Source organism: Marmota flaviventris, chromosome X, assembly GCF_047511675.1.
Source record: "Marmota flaviventris isolate mMarFla1 chromosome X, mMarFla1.hap1, whole genome shotgun sequence".
NCBI lineage: Eukaryota > Metazoa > Chordata > Mammalia > Rodentia > Sciuridae > Marmota > Marmota flaviventris.
Genome location: NC_092518.1, coordinates 64786712 through 64804913, shown reverse-complemented (window position 1 = coordinate 64804913; position 18202 = coordinate 64786712). Strand labels below are relative to the sequence as shown.

The window sequence follows — 18202 nt, the reverse complement described above, 5'->3', positions numbered from 1 at the left end:
CAGTCTCTGTGATTTCTTGGTGTGCTATCTGATCAGCTCAAGCACTGTCACCTTTCCCGCTGGCATTTTGCAAGATTTCCTAGCCTTTAAAATACAAGAACCAACTATTGTTTGCTTGGATATGGTTTTGTGGTTTTTCCTCTAATCCCATTATGAATTCATATATCAGAAAAAGCCCAAAGATTTTCCTTCCAACAGTGGCCAAATTGAAAGGCACATCATTTAACTTGCCCACTAATCCACAAATCTTGTGCATGAAGCACTATGCCTCATCAACCACTTGAGAGGAGGGAATATGAAGCCTGTGATGCTTAAATTCTGAGGTTTCTTTTCTCCACAAACATAGCAGGTTGTGTAGTTCCAAGTGGGTTTCTTTCAATGTCATCTCTTCAGAGTGGGACCATGATTCTTATAATGCTGCCATTAAGTCCAAGGACATATGGAAACTCTTTAGACAGTGACTTCAGATGCAGGTTAATAAAGTACATACAGATATATACACATGAAAAAACAGTTTTATTAATTTATAATTACAGAATTCTCTCTCCCCAGAAAACTTGTTCTTTAAAAAACTTCCTCCTTTTAGTTGTCCCTTCTTCTGCTAAAGCAAATCTGTTCAAATGGATATTTTGAGGACTATGACTTGCATTTTCCTCCCTCCACCCAATGTCTATGCTATTTATATTTCAGATGTAAAAGATAAGAATGTCAGATTGAGTTTCATAAATGCCAACTTGAGAAGCTAAGGGATTGCTTGTATTCAAATCCTCCATAATGATGCTAAAACAGTATCTATAAACTTTGGGAAAATTAAGATAAGATTGCCAGAGAGAGGATACATATTTTCTCATATTCATTCACAATATGATAATATTTTGTTTTCTATGCAATTCTGTGAGTCCTGCTTACAGAAAAGCTTCTTAAAAGTCAAACACACATTTGCTAAGAGTAATATATAGTTGTTAAAAAAAAGCAGTTAGGCATATTTTTAAAAACTAAATTTTACAGAAAAAAGTCCAATGCTCAGTTTCAAAACTTCCTTTCACTTATTTATAAAGATTATATGACCTGTATTAAGCCTTAAAATATATGTTTTGAAAACTAATGAACTATTTGGGTCTTCTGGACCCTTTGTCATGATTCAATAGATTGTCACAATGACAACATAGCTATCACCAGAGACCTTGCAGCCTGAACTATGACAGGTTAACCCCATAACCCATAGATTTTTGGGGGTAATCCAAGGAAAATCATATTGAAATGACCTTAATCTCATGTGTCTTAGCTTAACTATTGCACTTAAGTTTAGTATTACCCTAATGAGTATAATAACATAGAGAGAATAACTTGAGAATACATGATTTATACTCAACAAATTTTGGCTCACTACTTTTAATCAAAGGCAAGTTGCTTAACCTCTCTGAGATGCCATTTATTCATTTGTATTAGAAACTTTCACATTATACCATTTTTGTTAGAGGGGTCAGATGAGATACTATATATCAAAGTGTCTAAGAAATAGGCAGTCCAGAACAAAATAGACATCCAATAAATTTTCAGTGAATGAATGATTTTCTACACCCTTCCTTCAGTAAAAATTTTGTGGTCCTGAAGCATATGCACTGCTTTAACTCCTTACACCTCTTTATGATTTAACACTCAGACTCTCATTTAGAAATAAAATTCTTCTTACAAAAGAGATTGATTTTTAAATTTGAGAAAAAAAATTCTTGTATTTGTTGTATCTTATTAGCAATATCTACAGAAAATTTTTAAGCTAAAGTATCCAGTTTCTCTTTTGTTACAAACATTTGTAAAAACGTGATCTAGGTCTCTTAACTGATAAAGTACCTTGAATTTTTAAGTTCAGGAAGACAAATACTGTTTTCCCTTCTTCTACATTTTCAACACTCCCTCTGCTATCACATCCCTGTGACCTCAACTATCATACAAGAAAACACTTTTTTTTTCTTGTTTCAATTTAGTTAAAAAAATTATCTGGATGGTAATTCTGACCTTTAGAAAAAAATCCCAAGAACATAACTAAACAGTTATAATTACTTATTTTATTTTTAGCTAATCATTGATGAACCACTCTCCTTGCTCATGAGACGGGAACGGGTCACAGAGCTGCTATGGCGAGACAGTTGGTCACGAAACTCTGAAGCCATGAAATAATAGAGAATTGGGTCCAAAAGGCAGCAGAGACTTGCAAGGCACAGGCAAAAAGGATGAAAATACAGTGTGCTTTTGGCAATGGGACAACTGCTAATGATAGTTTCCTTTACCATAGTATAAAAAATAAAGTTAATGTGATAGGGAGTGAAGCAGATGAAGAAGACTGCAGCACACATGAAAACCATCCTCAATGCTTTTTGCCTCTCAGTGATCCCTTGGAAAGCCATGGGTGGCTGTCTCAAAGATATAGTAGTTTTCCAGGTACAATAGGCAATGATGATCACTGGAATCACAAATCCAGCAAGTTCAGCAATTATAATCATTGCAACCAAAGCCACAGCATTCATTTGCCTGTAACCAAGATCAGCAAAGCAGGATTCTGTGTTGTTGCCTAAGTCTGTGCTTCTCAGGATAGGAAATGGCAAACAGGCAGTCCCCACGATGACCCAGATGACAGCACTGATGCCCACATCATACCTACGCTTCCAGTTTCTGGCCCTGAATGGCTTGAGGAGAAAGAAGCACCTCTGCAGGCTGATGCACGTCAGGAAGAAAATGCTGGCATACATGTTGAGATACTTCAGGTAGAAGCACAACAGACAAAGGGCCCTCTGGAAAGGCCAGTGGCGGTTGATGTAATAGTAAATCCGGAGGGGTAAGGACAGCACATGAGCCAGGTCAGCCACAGAGAGGTTGATCATAAAAATGATGGCTTTATTTTTCTTGCCGATGAAGCGGCACAGGACCCACAAGGCTGCACTATTGGCCAGAAGACCAGGGATGAATATCAGGATATAGGTGGTTGCATAGAGGGAGTACTGAAATGTCAAATTAGTGACACTGCAGTTAGTCTCAACATAGTTGGTACGGTTGCTACCCATCTTGAATATTTCAGTATATTCATCAAGGTACGCCGTGGATTTATGATCCCTGCCCAAAGCAAAGAAAAAAGAACAGTGATTAATTGTTTAATCAACACCCAGATCTTTCTTATATTTAGAAAGGTACAGAATATTAGAATTACAAAGTAGAAGCTCAAGGAAGATGTACTACTGATCCAAGATCATACAGTCAATCACTTAAGGAATAATGGAACTTTCCTACAACTGCTCAATCAGGTTCTCTAAGTTATGTCTTGCAAGCAAGGGTGTATTTAAATACTCAATCTATTATTCACCCTACAACAAAGAGTATAGCATGCAAGTATATTTCTTTTGCTGCCAAATTTGTTTTGCCCAAGTCCCTGGTTAGAGTGAATACTGCTCAGTCACTCCAAGTCAAGATGGTAGAAATTTAGCCTCATCTTTTGGATACCCTTGCCTCTCCTTTAACATTTTGTTCATTGGGTGCTAGATTTCTACCTTGGCACTCAGCACTTAAAAAAATGACCCTAATTCCTCAAGCAGTATCATGGCTGATTTTCAAAATCGAGGACTATGGATTTGTTATCATTTTATCATAATAACTTATGACAGAGGCTCTCTTAGAGTTTGTCTGTCTCTTTTGGCTTAGGTCCTATTTAAAATTCATATGATTACTGGGCACAGTGGTGCATGCCTGTAATCCCAGCAGCTCCAGAGGCTGATATAGGAGGATCGCAAGTTCAAAGCCAGCCTCAGCAATGTTAAGCAACTCAGTGAGGCCCTGTCTCTAAATAAAATACAAAATAGGGCGGGGATGTGGCTCGGTGGTCGAGTGCCTCTGAGTTTAATCCCTATATATACATAATATATTTCAATATTTGAATTTAGAAACTGAATTTTAAGGCATTTCCATTCAAATCATCTTAGGAAAAAAATTCCCTCTAAGGGGAATCCTGTACTGGTGAGGTATCATCAGGATTTCATGATATCCAGCAATCACCGTTAAGATTGCTCAGGGTACCAGCAAAATAGGCCACCAAAATCATTTTTTTGAAAAAAATTTAACATTGTTTTCATTAATCATTGTAAGAGAAAACTTTTTGAATTCTTCAATCGTACTTTATACTTTAGTTTTTTTTTTTTTTTTCTTGGTAGTGGAGATTGAACCCAAGGATGATTTACCACTAAGCTACATCCCACACCTTTTTAATTTGTATTTTGAGACAATTTCACTAAATCACTGAAAGTCTTGCTAAATTACTGAGGCTGGTCTCAAGCTTGAAATCTTCCTGCCTCAACTTCTTGACTCTCTGAGGTAGTATGATTTTTATTATGTATTATGTTAGGACATGGAGAAAGATTAGGGTAATCTTCTCAAGGTCCAGTCTGTATTTTGCAGATGACTGGCAGGAGAGCAACAGACTAATTATTTTACTTCAATTATCATGTAAAATTTCAGAATGGGAAGGACCTTTGGAAATCATCATATTCAACCTCCAGATAATACAGGTAAAAGAAGCAATACCCAGAAAAGATGGTTTTATGTCCACACAACCACTAAATGAAAAATCTGTGACTTCAAGTGGGAGAACAAGTTACCTACTCTCCATATACCTCCTTCTTTCCATCTTTGTTTTCCTCCCAAAGACAATTTTCTATTGTTTTGTCTGGATGTGGATATAGATTCTAAATAATTCCAGATATTGATAGAAAATATACCTTATCAAATATGAATTAAATTTTTATTTTCAAAGTTTTGATACTAGATTTATTTTTATTTGTTCTTTTCAGTTATACATGACAATAGAGTTTATTTTGACATTTATACACACATGGAGTATATCTTATTCTAATTAGCATCCCAGTCTTGTGGATATACATGATGGTGAGATCCATGTGGTGTATTTATAAATGTACATAGGGAAGTTATGTCAGATTCATTCCACTGTCCCAAAGACAAATTTTATAAGCATACATTTTGTCATTTTGCAGCAGTGACTACTAGATTCAGATAACTGCTACTATTCAGTTCTAGAATTAGAAGAAATAAATTAGTGAGTTTGTTCTTCAGGTGTGGTGTTTTGATGTTATTGTTTCAAATTTGTTTTTACCAAATCAGAGGGGTGATAGGTTTTAGCTTCTCCACATTAGTGGTAGAATGACTTCTTATGTATTAACAAATCCAGTACATAGAGATATGATAGGAGAACAAAAGTCTAAGACATGAATTCACAGAAAAGTGTCAATGTTATGAGCTGCTGTTATTCTAAAAAGTACTTTCACTTCCTCTCCTCTTCCCTTTCACTCCCTCTCCTCTTCTTTTTCACTCACACTATTTGGCCTATCATCTGTGATATGTCTGAAAGAGTCATGTAATCTTCTTGTGTATATATGTATGATTTAGAGTGGGAGGGTGGATAAGTTCTCACATGGGGAAAGTCAGATAATCATCATGTTGTGACCATCAAAAATGCATCCAGGTAAATTTGTCAGGAAAAAGCTATAGGTAAATCTGCCCAAAGGGTCCTCCAGGGATCCCAATTAGAGTCAATCTACCCTACCACCAGAGGTATGGTGGTATATAGGTGGTATATAAAGAATACTGCTCAGCAATATAAGCAAACTATTTACACATGCATCAAGATAGATTAACCTCAATATAGCTCTGGTTAGTGAAAAAAGCCAAAGCCCCATCTTAAAAAGTACATGGATTTCATTTATAAAATACTAAAAATGTTTGCTGTGGTTTGTGCATGTGGAAGAGTTAGGAAAGACTGGTAGTTTTATAGACAAAAAGAATATTTTTGTTGTATTAGATGCATTCAGTAACTTGATTATGATTTTTATAGCTGTATGTATAAGGTTTAATAGCTCACATTTTATGCTTGACATATTTGCAGTGTATTGCATGTTAATTGTACCTCAATAAAGCCATCAACAATAACAACAAAGAATTCACCAAGTTATCCAAAAAGGAAGATTTCACATGAATTATCTAATTTAATTCCTTCAACTATGCTGAGAGGTAGAACTATTATTACTCTCAGAATGCACATGAGGAAACTGAGGCTCAGAAAGATTTAATAAATTTCACAAAGTAAGAAAAATAGAAAATGGTAAATATAGGATCTAATATCATGCAGGCTTTCTTCAAATCTTTTGCTATTTTCGCTACTCTACTTTCTTTTCTCTGAGTTGGAGGGACTACATAGTAGAATGCAGCTAGCTTACCTACCTCTCATTGTGACGTGTGAAAGCATATTATGGTAGAGCATTTCTAATCCCATAGTAAGATAGTATGATCTTGTAACACTAGTTTGGCTATCAGGATAGAACTAAATATTTGTCCCCATACATGTAAATCATCCCTTGCCACTACCCACTTAGAGTTCAGTATTAACATTGATGCTACTATTTATTATATAATCCCTGCAGAGGCTATAAGAAAGCAAAAGAAGATACAAGTGCATTACAATTTCAAAATTTAGAAACAGCTCACACCCACTCAAATCACACTTCCATTTTTGTACTTAACAAACATGGTTGTTTGTTTTGGCTCCACTAGTGAAGAAAGTTTCACTTACAAAAGGAAGATGTTCTGTTTACACCTCTGTGTTAAATAACAGTGCCCATTTAGGCCAAAACAGCAAGCTAGAGGTCAAGTTCACACCTTCATTTTTATTGTGGTTTCTACGCCTCTGAAATTCACAATTCGTTGTGAGCTTAGAGATTCTCATGGCTTGCTTTTCAAAAGTTCTTCTCCAGACTGAAGAGAAAGTAGAAAGAGTTTCCCCCTGAATCTTCTCAGTGACAAGTAAGTATAAAATCCCCATGCTGGGGAAACAGCAGGGGAATTTATTAGGGGTTGGGCAAAAACACAGAATCTGTTAGAGAAGGAACATTTAGCTTTCTGTGAAAAAGTTGTGTCACTGAGATTTAAGAAAGGAGAACAACCTAAGAAGTCACTATCAGGAATATTCAAAGTATGTTTCTTCGGTTTCCTTGCTTTTGTCTTTCTGTCTCTGTCTCTCTCTCCCCTTCTCTGTCTATATCTGCGTGGTTGATGTTGCTTCTGTTGCCAATCTCTCTCCCTTTTAATTTAAACATATCTAGGGTTCCTGTCTCTTACAGAGATGTGAGATTAGTGATTCACTCCTTTATCTGTTCTTTCCTATTCAGTCAATGCCCTGACTCTCCTCCCAGACACTAAAGCTAAAAATTGGAGAGTCACTTCAACTTCTGTTACTCTAGTACCCCTAATATTCAATCAGAAACTAGATGATTTTACCTCCCCAAATTTCCACAATCTAGCTGTATCTCTTACCACTGTCCTGATACAGGCCACTGTCATTACCCCACTGAACAATTGCAACAGCTGCTGTACTGGACTGCCTACCTTGGAGTCCATTTCCCATAATATGTCTAACACTAGTATTATCATTTAATGAGAACTACCATTTATTTATAGGCTAAATGCATTATATGCATTGTCTCATTTATTCTCATAGGAGTCCTATGATTATATCGATGTCACAAATGAGGAAGTTGAGGCATAGAGGGTTTACATAAGTTGCAATGAACTCACAAATATTGCATGGGGTGGAAAGAGTTCATGTATTATCATTGGACTCCATGGTTGACACTGTACTCTCCTTGCCTCTCTTTTATATTTTACCACACTTGTTGAAATTCTTTTAACATGTATTTCTCTTTAATTAGGAGATTTGCCATCTCTTGAACCCTTCTAACTCTTTCCACATATAACCCAGGTGATCCTTCCTTGTAACACCATACCATTCCTTTGCTTAAAATCATTTTCTGGTTCTCTAATGCTGTTAGCATTTACTCCAAACTTCTCATTGTGACCCAAAGACTTTATAACTTATGGATTCTATGTCTTTAAATATCACTTAATTCCATTATCTTCCTTATTTTCTGTATTTCAACCACACTGAGATGCTTTCAGTTCCTTTAACAAGCCAAGATTTTATCTGACAAAGGTCTCTGCATACATTGTTCCTTCTCTCTGAAATTTTCTCCCTCCAGATCTTTATATTTTTGGTTCTTTCTAATCTGTTTGTAGGCCAAATAGACCATTTATAACCAACCCTATGAAAGTAATCCCACATATAATTACATATGCTCATACTCTCTATTTTGGCCCTTTGTAACATCACTATTTGTAATTTAACTGTTTGTTTACTTCTTTATTTGGCTATTTGAAGTACTGTGCTCTTAACTTCACTAGCACCATAAAAAAAATCTGTTTTGTTCATCATCATACATCCAGGACCCAACCTGCTACCTACTAAGCACTCAAAGATTACTTGTATAATAGTACTAAACTGAATATACAATAGTTCAAAGCTCCTACTTAGAAGCATTGAGCAAAAATGAGTCATGTTACAACTGATATGTTTTGCTGCTTGCTATTTCCCCAAAGTGTTGTCTTCCAATTTTGTCTATTAGCATCAATATTCTCTATACTTACCCTTTCTTACTCAGAAAATCCATGCCTATAGAGTCCTGAAATAAGAGCAAAAGAATAAATTTTAAAATTACAGGTGATCAGATATACTGGTTACCTGTTTTTATAAGTAGAAACCAGCACAACTCAAGATCTTAGAGTATCATCAATGCTGTTATTTGGACCTCAGAAAGAGAGTAGTACTTGTGATCTGCTTTCAAGGGCTACTCAAACTTTGGTTTTTGCTAGTTGCCATTCTGTTATGGGCATACCTACCTCATCTCATCAGCAAATCATTTCTTATCTGTGTATGGGATCTGGAATGGAAGTGAAGAGTTACATCTACAGTCTCCAAAGTACTCTACATTTGGAAAGTCAATATAAAAGAGAAATAACTCACAAAATATTTTATTCCATGGATTTTTGAGTACTTGGCTATGTCAAAGCCCATCACTCAATCAGCATATATTCAATAGGTTCCATCCTAGGAACCCTGTGCTAGGTTCTATAGAAAATACAGGATCGTCTGCCATGGTCTCTCTCCCTAAGAATTAAAGTTAATGTTACAGGTGGTTAATAACTTTTATGTTAGCACAGCATAATCCCTGTAAGTTAAGTAGGAGAGATAATGGTGATAACCCTACCTAGTTTTAGTTGATAAAGAGATGTATCTAGAAAGAGTCAGTACTTTGTTCAAGGTCACAGGGTTAAACTATGGTAGAGTTAGAAACAGAAGAAAGATTTTTAGGCCTCTTACTCAATGCATTTCTCACCATATCAGATTGTTTCTATCAAATTCTTTGAGATACAGCATCTTAAGTGAGATAGGATGGCAATTGTACCAAGCCATCTTCATTCTTTTATTGGTACCTGTAAGAACAGAATTGGAGAGCAAAGCAGAAATTATAGTTGGGAAAGAAAGAAAGTTAATCTTAATTTTCCTGATTTATCCACTGCCCTATTTAAATTCTAACATTCCTTCAAAGCTGGCATCAAGCCCCAATTCTACAAGAAAGGCTCCCATAAGTATGCCAATCTATGCTGATTGTATCCACATCCCTTATCTGGGACTTGACAATTTGTGATTTCATCAGCAAACAGGTATTCTGCTATATGTTTATCTTATATGCTAATTGCTGAGGTTACTGGGGGTGGGGTGGCCATTACCCTTCAGAAGTTTACAGTCACATGGATGGACACAAGAGTAATTAACCATAATAGTTTCAAAAACACGTCATGAAAGAGGAAACAAAGATGTTTCTGTGGAAAGAGAAATAAAGCCTACATACAAGAGGAAGTTTTAAAGTACAACTTGAAGGATAATTGAGTTTTCAATGATCAAGTATGGGAATAGGCAGGACATAGATAAAAGAATGAGCAAGGGATTCCAGGATAAATTAATACCATCCAAAGACTCCAAAGTATAAAATGAATAACATAACAAAATGGAACAATAGGCATTCTATCTCAGCTGGCCAATAGTATGAAATGTGGAACATATAGGACAGGACATGAGAGTGGGGAAAGGGAGTGGAAGAGAGAAGATTGTACAAAGGTAGATGAGACAAGAGCATGGAAAGTTTTGAATGCATTTAATGGTTTAAATTCTAAGAAATGTGATACAACTATATTTGAATTTTTGAATGACTTCACTGGCAATATTGTAGAAGATGGATTAGAAGAATGGGACACAAGGAGTCCATATCATTTGGGAGTATTTTAGTTGATCAACAGTCTAAGTTTGCCTGGGATTGAGGGTTCCCTGGGATATAGAATTTTCAGTGCTAAAGCATGACAGTTCAAGGCAACAGCATAGTTGGTCATCCTGCTGCTGGATGATAAAGAATATCGTCTGGGGTGGGGGTTGTGGCTCAGAGGTAGAGCGCTTGCCTACCATGTGTGAGGCACTGGGTTCGATCCTCAGCACCACACAAAAATAAAATAAAGATATTGTGTTTGCCTATAACTAAAAAATAAATATTTTTTTTAAAAAATAATATCATCTAAATTCAAAAAATTAGAATTTAAAGTAAAATTCAGATATGGAATTGGCCAGTTTCCAAGATTGTTTGAGGAGCCAATAATAATTTCATTTATAAAACTTTTGAAAGGTTATAGAAATATATCACAATTTCAAACTTCTTCAAAGCAGTTTTAAATGTAGCAACTAACAGCATTCACTTGCCCTGAAAACCTGAAAAAAATCACCTCTTCTTTAGTCCAGTGCTTTCTAAATTTGTATTCTCTGATAAGTTTCATTAATTCCTGATTTTTAAAATGTTTTTCTCTAACAGACTCACTCAGAATCACCAAATTCCACTTGAAATTTGCACTATTCACTTCCAGAGATTAATATCTAAATCTCTCCATTTCTTTTAGTGTCACCTAGCATCCTTCATCATCTTACTTACTTCCGTGTCCAGATTAAATAGTTTGTCAAATCAACTATTCTCACCCAATAATTCATATATTCCTGTTCTGCTTTCTTCTGCTTCACCAACCTTGCAAAGTCCTAATCTAAGAGGAAGTCCACAATCCATTTTCTATTGTACTATCTAAATGGATGAATGATTCTGTTTAAAAAAACAGGGTCTATTTTGAATGACACAACTATAAATTAATGATCTCCAGCCTAAGATTTTTGTTCCAGCTTTATTCTCATGCACCTAATTACTATCTTCTTCTATTAGCATGGCAGCTATCCAGCACCTTAACAACTCTACTAAAGCTTCCTTCTCTCTCAAGCTCTCCCATCCCCCACCTTTCTTAGCAGATGGCTTTATCCCTTACCTCACAGAGAATATTGAGGTTATTGAGTGAGAAGTAACTCAGTTTCATCTACTGTCCACTCCCAACACAAATCTTATCTAAAGCTGCACTCTTTGTACATCCCAAGCTGTTCTTTCTGTCTGAAGATGAATTAGCATACTCCTCTCATATCTCTCTTGATCTTATTCATTAGTTATTCCCTTTCACTCCCAGACTTCCATGCCCTCCTCCACCTCAGCTAATTCTTTGTCATGAAGTTTCTCTAACCCACCAAATAATGATTCTTTATTCTATGCACCTTATCCTTCTTTTTCATCTTCCTTTTCTATTTAAAAATATTCCTCACAATAGTTGTTCACACCAATTATTTTCTTTTCCTCACATTATGTCCATTGTTCAATGCATTTCCAAGTGCTATACATATCTCCACAACCTCAGTCCAGTCCTGAGTTCTGTGATTCTGAGCTACCCAGACAGAAATGAGAGCAGAATTCCCAGTGGCTCCAATACCAGTCTTACAGAAGTAAGGCTTCTTGGTGCCTCCACTTTATAGTGCTCTCTACAGGATACAAGCCTCCTACCCCCCAAAATCAGGATAATGAAGAAGTGATGCTTTTTTTCTCTTGAAAGAGGGGTCTGCAGCTGGGTATGATGGTGCACGTCAGTAATCCCAGTGGCTTGGGAGGCTGAGGCAGGAGGATCACAAGTTCAAATCCAGCCTCATCATCTTAGTGAGGTCCTAAGCAACTCAGTGAGCCTCTGTCTCTAAATAAAATACAAAAAATCTGGGGAAGTGGCTCAGTGATTAAGCACCCCTGCGTTCAATTTCTGGTACAAAAAAAAAAAAGGTGGGGAGGGGGAGAAAGAGTTATGCTGTGCTGTGTTGGCAGATGTTAAATACCTAAGGGGAATAACCAGCACAGGGGTGTAATCTAATAAGCAAAGCAGGAAACCAGTAACCATCTCCGAGTTACTGTTAAAGTATGGCTTTAATGATATACCTGATAATGAAAATTGGTATAAAGTTATGATTAACACTCAGTTAAGCTCCGTTTTTTGCCTCGATCCCATATCAGAGATCAGTATTTTATTCCTATCTCAAGATCCCATCCCATCCCTTGTACTAGGCAGCCCTACTCTAATTTCCCTTTTCTTCAAATTTCCACTAAATTTATAGTTTGCACTAGGAGAATGCAATCTCTCTGAGATTCTGACCCTTAGACATTTATATAATTCACTTTACTTAGTAGAGGGCTAAGCATGCAGTAGTGGCTCCGTTCATATGCATTAAATTATAAAGGTAAGAATATGGAGAATGGGCACATATTTGCAGAGCCTTAGGTAATTTTATTAGCTATGTCTCTCCCATGAGTTACTCTCCTAAGAAACTTCCATAACCTTTCTCCTTCTACTACTGAGGAAAATGTGGTAAATGCAAGTATAATAAGGTTTGATTCTAACAAATCTTGATACCTAAAAGCTTCAAATTCTACAATCCTAAGCTTTCCTTTTCCAATAGGAATCCAATATGCTTAAGTGGGAATTTAACCATTGAGCACTTTATTTTGTAGAAATACCTAATTTTATCTCAGAACACAAGGGTGCATCAGCTCTTCAAATATTATTCATTGGACCTGAGTCCAATGTCTTCGTAGGTACCAATAACATCTCCAAAAACTCAGTTGCCTTTCTCAACCAACTAGCTCAATGCTAGTTTCAAAAAGATATAGCTAAACTGAGCTTATGTTATTATGACATCAAAATTTATACTAAAATCCTAAGACATTGTGTTTCATTTGTGTACAATGAATTGAAGAGCATTCTGCTGTCATGTATAACTGATTAGAACAAATACATTAAAAAATTAAAAAGAAATGCTAGGTACATGTATGATTGCATGAGTGGTGGGGCCCTACTTTGTGTACAACCAGAAAAGTGATAAATTGTGTCCCACTTGTGTATGATGAATCAAAGAGCATTCTGCTTTTCTGTATAACTGATTACAATAAATTTATTTTTTTTTTAAATCCTAAGACCCTGTGAAATAGTAAATCCAAGAATTTTGCACATTTATCTAGGTCCTAATTTGTATGCAAATTCTAAATTTTATAACAACTCAGTTAATTATTATGATGCCCTCTTACAGATCAGAAAATGGAGTCTTAGCAGGACTAAGTGAATTTCCCAAAGAGTTACCATTTAAGTAGTAATGAAGCTCTTCGTAATTAGAGAAAGCTCAAACTCTCCTTGTCAAAACAACTCATTGCAAGGAGAAAAAATATTTTAAAGTGACATTTTTGTGCATAAGACTGTTTCTAAAAGATGGAGAACCTATTGTTCTGGGCTCTTTCTATCACTTTTATGTATATGTGCTATGTTTATATGGTAAATTACTGCCCACCAGGTGTCAGGGTAGGATTATATCAAAACCAATATATTTATGTAGTTTTACCTTTGAACTCAAATCATAATAGATCAATGAAGTAGTGGTACAATTTCTTTATAACAAGAATGAACTGAATTAGATAACACTTGTGGAATCTGGAAAACTCAAAAGCAGTAGAATATGTTAAAAAGTACTAAATTTGGAACTAAAAGACTTAGATTCTTGTAACTATTCAAATTCACTTTGTGTTGCTTTGATAAATTCCTTCCCTTCTGTGGACTTCATTTTCCTTATTATTAAAATGAGGCAATGTGATTTTTAACTCCCTTGCAGTTCTAACTTAGGCATTGCTTCCCTCAGTTCCTACCAAGAGCACTGTCACTGCCATTCCTAATATAGCCAATAACACTTCAGCTGACATTTATACTTAATAATGCATTATAAGTGTGTGTCTACTGATTTATACTTAATGTATTATAAGTACATCTACATACAATTGACATTTATCTTCGTTGAAAAGATCTATTATGAATAAACAGATCAGGGAATATCATATCTAACTTATGGATGAGGAAATTGAGGCTCAAAGAAGCGATTTTTTTTTTTCATTTGCCTGAAGCTGTTAAATTATCAAGTGGCAAAGTCAGGAGGATAGAATTCAGGTTCTAGAAACATCTAAAAAAAATTCAGGTGCCTTTCCCAACCAACTTTCCTTACTCCCAACTCTACAAGTCTTCACCCTCCTCAATCCCCCTCCTCTTTCCACCTATTATCATTAAGTAAGTAGCACCACTAAGTAACCAAGTTCTCAAATTTACTTCTATTTTCATTGGTATTAGGGCCAATCTCTGTGTTTATCATTTTTAAGGAAGAGAAATTAAATAGAGAAAGAAGTTTGTTAATGGGGAACAACCTTTACAGGCCATTTGGGAACTTAACATATATATTTTTAAACTTATCCCGCATGAATTACCTAAGCTAGTTTGATCCTCATAACCCTGGTGTTTTTCACTCAGTCACAGCCAGAGCCAAAGAGGAGCATCTAAAATTGGAAACTGTAATTTCCTGAATTAATACATATTGACTCCAAATAACCCTTCTTGACGTCAGAAGCACAGAGATTTGGATATATTCTGCAAGTCTATACATTTTTTTCTGTCAATTAGAGGAAGTAAAAATTATATTTATCCTTAAAATGAATTAAAGCAATTAGATCATTTAAAAACATCTCAAATTTTGAATTTGACTTTCCATACATGGATCAATTCAATTTTTAATAATTTATAAGGAGGCCTAATTAGATATCATGTTTTCAATCGGGGCAGCATTTTAGAAGAGGAAAGAATTATGCATTTTGGGCAGACTTCGGATTATATCATGACTTATTTATTGGCTATCTAGTTTGAAATAATTCAATTCATATCTTTGGACATCAGTTTTCCCATATGTAAAAGTAAGATTTTAGTTTCTGATACATAGATCATTGTGTAGATGGAAAATATATGTGAATGTACTAATTTTCATTTCTGGTACACAGTAAGCAGTAAATAAATATAAGTTCATTTCCTCTTTACTTGTATACAGAGTTATTGTGGAAATCAGATTTCAGAACCCTTTTCTTTGTTTATTGTTTATATCCTATCATATATTCTTTTAAGAAAGAAAATTATGTAAGAAAAAATATACTTATCTGTGATCCAAAAGTTAAATTTCTTTTGATAATCTTTTTTGAAAGAAAATAGTGGGCATTGGTAAAGATTACTGACTTGTCATGAAAATCTGAAATACATGTTCAGAAGACTTTCTCTAGTTAGATTTCCCTACTATATTCCCATTATTTACCAGTCCATGATATATAACTTTTATCAGGTACTGAACACCTAGACTCCAATTATTGTAAACTAGGACCATCTATTTTAACCCTTTTCCCATTATTATAGGTGAAATTATTGAGATACATACAAAAGAAGCAATTTGCTCACAGCCACAAAATGAATCACTGGCAGAACTTGAACTATAATCCAGACTTCTTCACTTCTTATGTATGGATCTGTCTACTTCATCACTTTACCAGTGAAGCATGTGAATAAATAATAGGTGAAAACTTCCCTACAAAATATCCTCATCTGAAGTATAAGAATCTTTTTGGCCAAAAGTTTTCTTTTTAATATAGACCCCCTGACAGACATTTCCCTGATTGGTGGAACTCTTAGAAAGTGTGGGTTCATAACAAATATCTTTGTCCTTTTTGTTAAATATAATAGAGGGCTATAGACTGTCCTGCCTCATAGGACTCCAACTCACCTCAAATACAGCTAATCAACAATCACCACCCAAACCACCCATAATTGTGTTCATTCATTTGGAGTATTATGCTCCACTATTGCTAGGATTTAACTCAACAGCTTTCCCATTTGGACTCAAAAAGAAATGCATTTGACCAAAGAAGGATCTGTGTTCAATAGAAACCACTAAAAACATAACTGTCCTACATGAATGACCTGATTATCAGTATAACTGAAGTCACTAGCCACCTCAATATTCCTGTGTATAACTTACTTTAGCTGTGAATAATTTTAACATATTTTAATTGCCCAGAGGAACTCCAAAATTAATAAAAATGGCAAAGCCTCCCCACTGCACTTGAAGAAGCAAAATAAAAATATCCTTGGATCCTTGGATCTGAGACTATCCCGCACAAAAATTACAACAAAGCTTGTTATCCCTGTATAGACCAATCCTGGTGCAAACTGAATTTTCACAGTCTACTCTCAGGGACTACCCAACTGGAAATTTTCTTTTGACCTGGTCATTTTGTCTCAGAACTGGAGAAATGTTAGCACTCAATAATAATAATAACTGAAAAGATAAATGCCTCAATTTGGGGCTTTGCTATTCAGTACAGATAAAATTGGGTAAAAAAGTGCCTTCCAAAGGATCAAGGTGAACAGATTATACATGATATATTTTCTCTTTTTCTAATCTAAAAATCATTAGGGTCATAAATTCATTTACAGTATTCTCTGGAAGATGCAGCCTACTGTAGGGGAAAAGGAACATGAGTTAGAACACATGGATCTTATTTCTAATTCTGTTACTAACTTGCAGGGTGATTCTGTCTTCACCTCACTGGTTCTCAGTTTCCTCATCTGTACTGCAAGGGATTTTCATCTCAAAGATCATTTTAGTTCCAAAATCAATAATATTACTTTCTTTCATATCTCCTGAAGGAAATGATTATTTGTCTTAGTATGTCTGCAAGCTAAATTTACCAAATCAAAAAGTTTGTTTAAAAATCTTCCTTCATTATACAACTAGATAAACTAAACACAGCAGTAATCCAAATCCTATTTTATTGGTTAAGTATATCAAATTGTCCCAATGAGTAGAACCCAAAACAACTCTTTGCTTACCATTTTTTCCTATAATTCTTGGTCCCAATTTACAAAGACGTTTCTCACCCGAGCCCCTTCCACCACAACACTTAGCAAAGGCTGAGCTGCACCACAGACTCTATGCTCCTGGTGTAATGGTGGGGACTAATGGCATTAACCCTAACTTGGAATTCTGGTCAGACACAAAGGCAATCACCTTTGCTCCTGCTGTAAGAATTCTGACATGAGAAACCAGGGGTCATTTCAATTCAGACACTGTTCCTACATTTGCCTGTTCTGATCTTTATGCTCCCACCAGTCCTTTCACATGGAACCACTAATACCCCAGGTCCTAGACTATAACTTACCTGGAGTTCAGGCCGGACAAGCACTCTTGTTTCTTTGCAAGGAGCTAGGAGTAAAAAAGCCTAATTCTGAGTGGCACGTACATATCCTGTTGATAACTGAAAAGAAATGCTTCTTTAAAGAGGAAGTTGAGTACATTTGGGCCTCACCACAGAAACCTTATTTGCACAGACTAAAGGTAAGTCCCTTGAGCAATGACGCTGGTCTAGTTTTATTTCTCTTTTATTTCATTGGTGCACAGAAATTCAAAGTAAAGGAAGTCAAAGGCCATGCACATTCAAACAATGAATGCATACTAGTCTTTCTTAATGTTTCTCACCCTAGGCCCTTCCACCACAACCCATGTTTATTTCACTAGATTCCAGAAGGTTCAATGGCAAGATGAGACTTTCAAGCAAAATCTGTAGGTTTACTGAAGGGAAAGTTGCTATTTAATCCTGAGGGAAAAGGCTGAGAAACCTTGGGAATACAAGTCAGACAATTTTTGCTTAAGCTGTTCTCTATGAGTACCTTTCTCCCAACCCCTTCATGTTTAGACTCATAATTTAATGTGCAGTTCAGTTGTTTTTGTACCTTCTTATCCCTTTACAATACTGTAAACTGTTTGAGGACAAAGACCATGTCTGAGTTATCTCTGTATTCCTAACTAGTCCAGCACAAGACATTTCCATGAATATTTACTGAATGAATAAGTGAGAGAATGAATGAATAAATAAATGCTCAAAGAATGCATAAGTATATAAATGAACAGTATTGATTACAGAATCTCCATCCAATGTACTGAGATTCTTATTATTAT

The 18202-nt window shown here is 35.6% G+C and overlaps 1 protein-coding gene across 6 annotated transcripts; it reads right to left on the bottom strand.

The window, feature by feature from the left end:
• Window positions 1-497: 497 nt before the first annotated feature.
• P2ry10 (P2Y receptor family member 10) lies at window positions 498-17519 on the bottom strand. 6 transcript variants are annotated; one of them, XM_071606223.1, is made up of 5 exons: window positions 17406-17519; window positions 9282-9378; window positions 8785-8825; window positions 8533-8567; window positions 498-3108 (listed from the first exon to the last, which is right to left on the bottom strand). In XM_071606223.1, the coding sequence occupies exons 4-5, from the start codon at window positions 8553-8555 to the stop codon at window positions 2073-2075; spliced, it is 1059 nt and encodes a 352-aa protein (XP_071462324.1). In that variant the 5' UTR covers window positions 8556-8567; window positions 8785-8825; window positions 9282-9378; window positions 17406-17519; the 3' UTR covers window positions 498-2072. The 6 variants fall into 6 exon arrangements, with proteins under 6 accessions (XP_071462324.1, XP_071462322.1, XP_071462326.1 ...); XM_071606221.1 differs by lacking the exon at window positions 8785-8825; XM_071606225.1 differs by lacking the exon at window positions 9282-9378.
• Between the last annotated feature and the right edge of the window lie 683 nt (window positions 17520-18202).

Coding starts and splice junctions, on each gene's coding strand:
- P2ry10 (XM_071606221.1), bottom strand. Junction 3,109..8,532: donor GATTTTCTGAGTAAGAAAGG/GTAAGTATAGAG, acceptor TGCTTTGGGCAG/GGATCATAAATCCACGGCGT.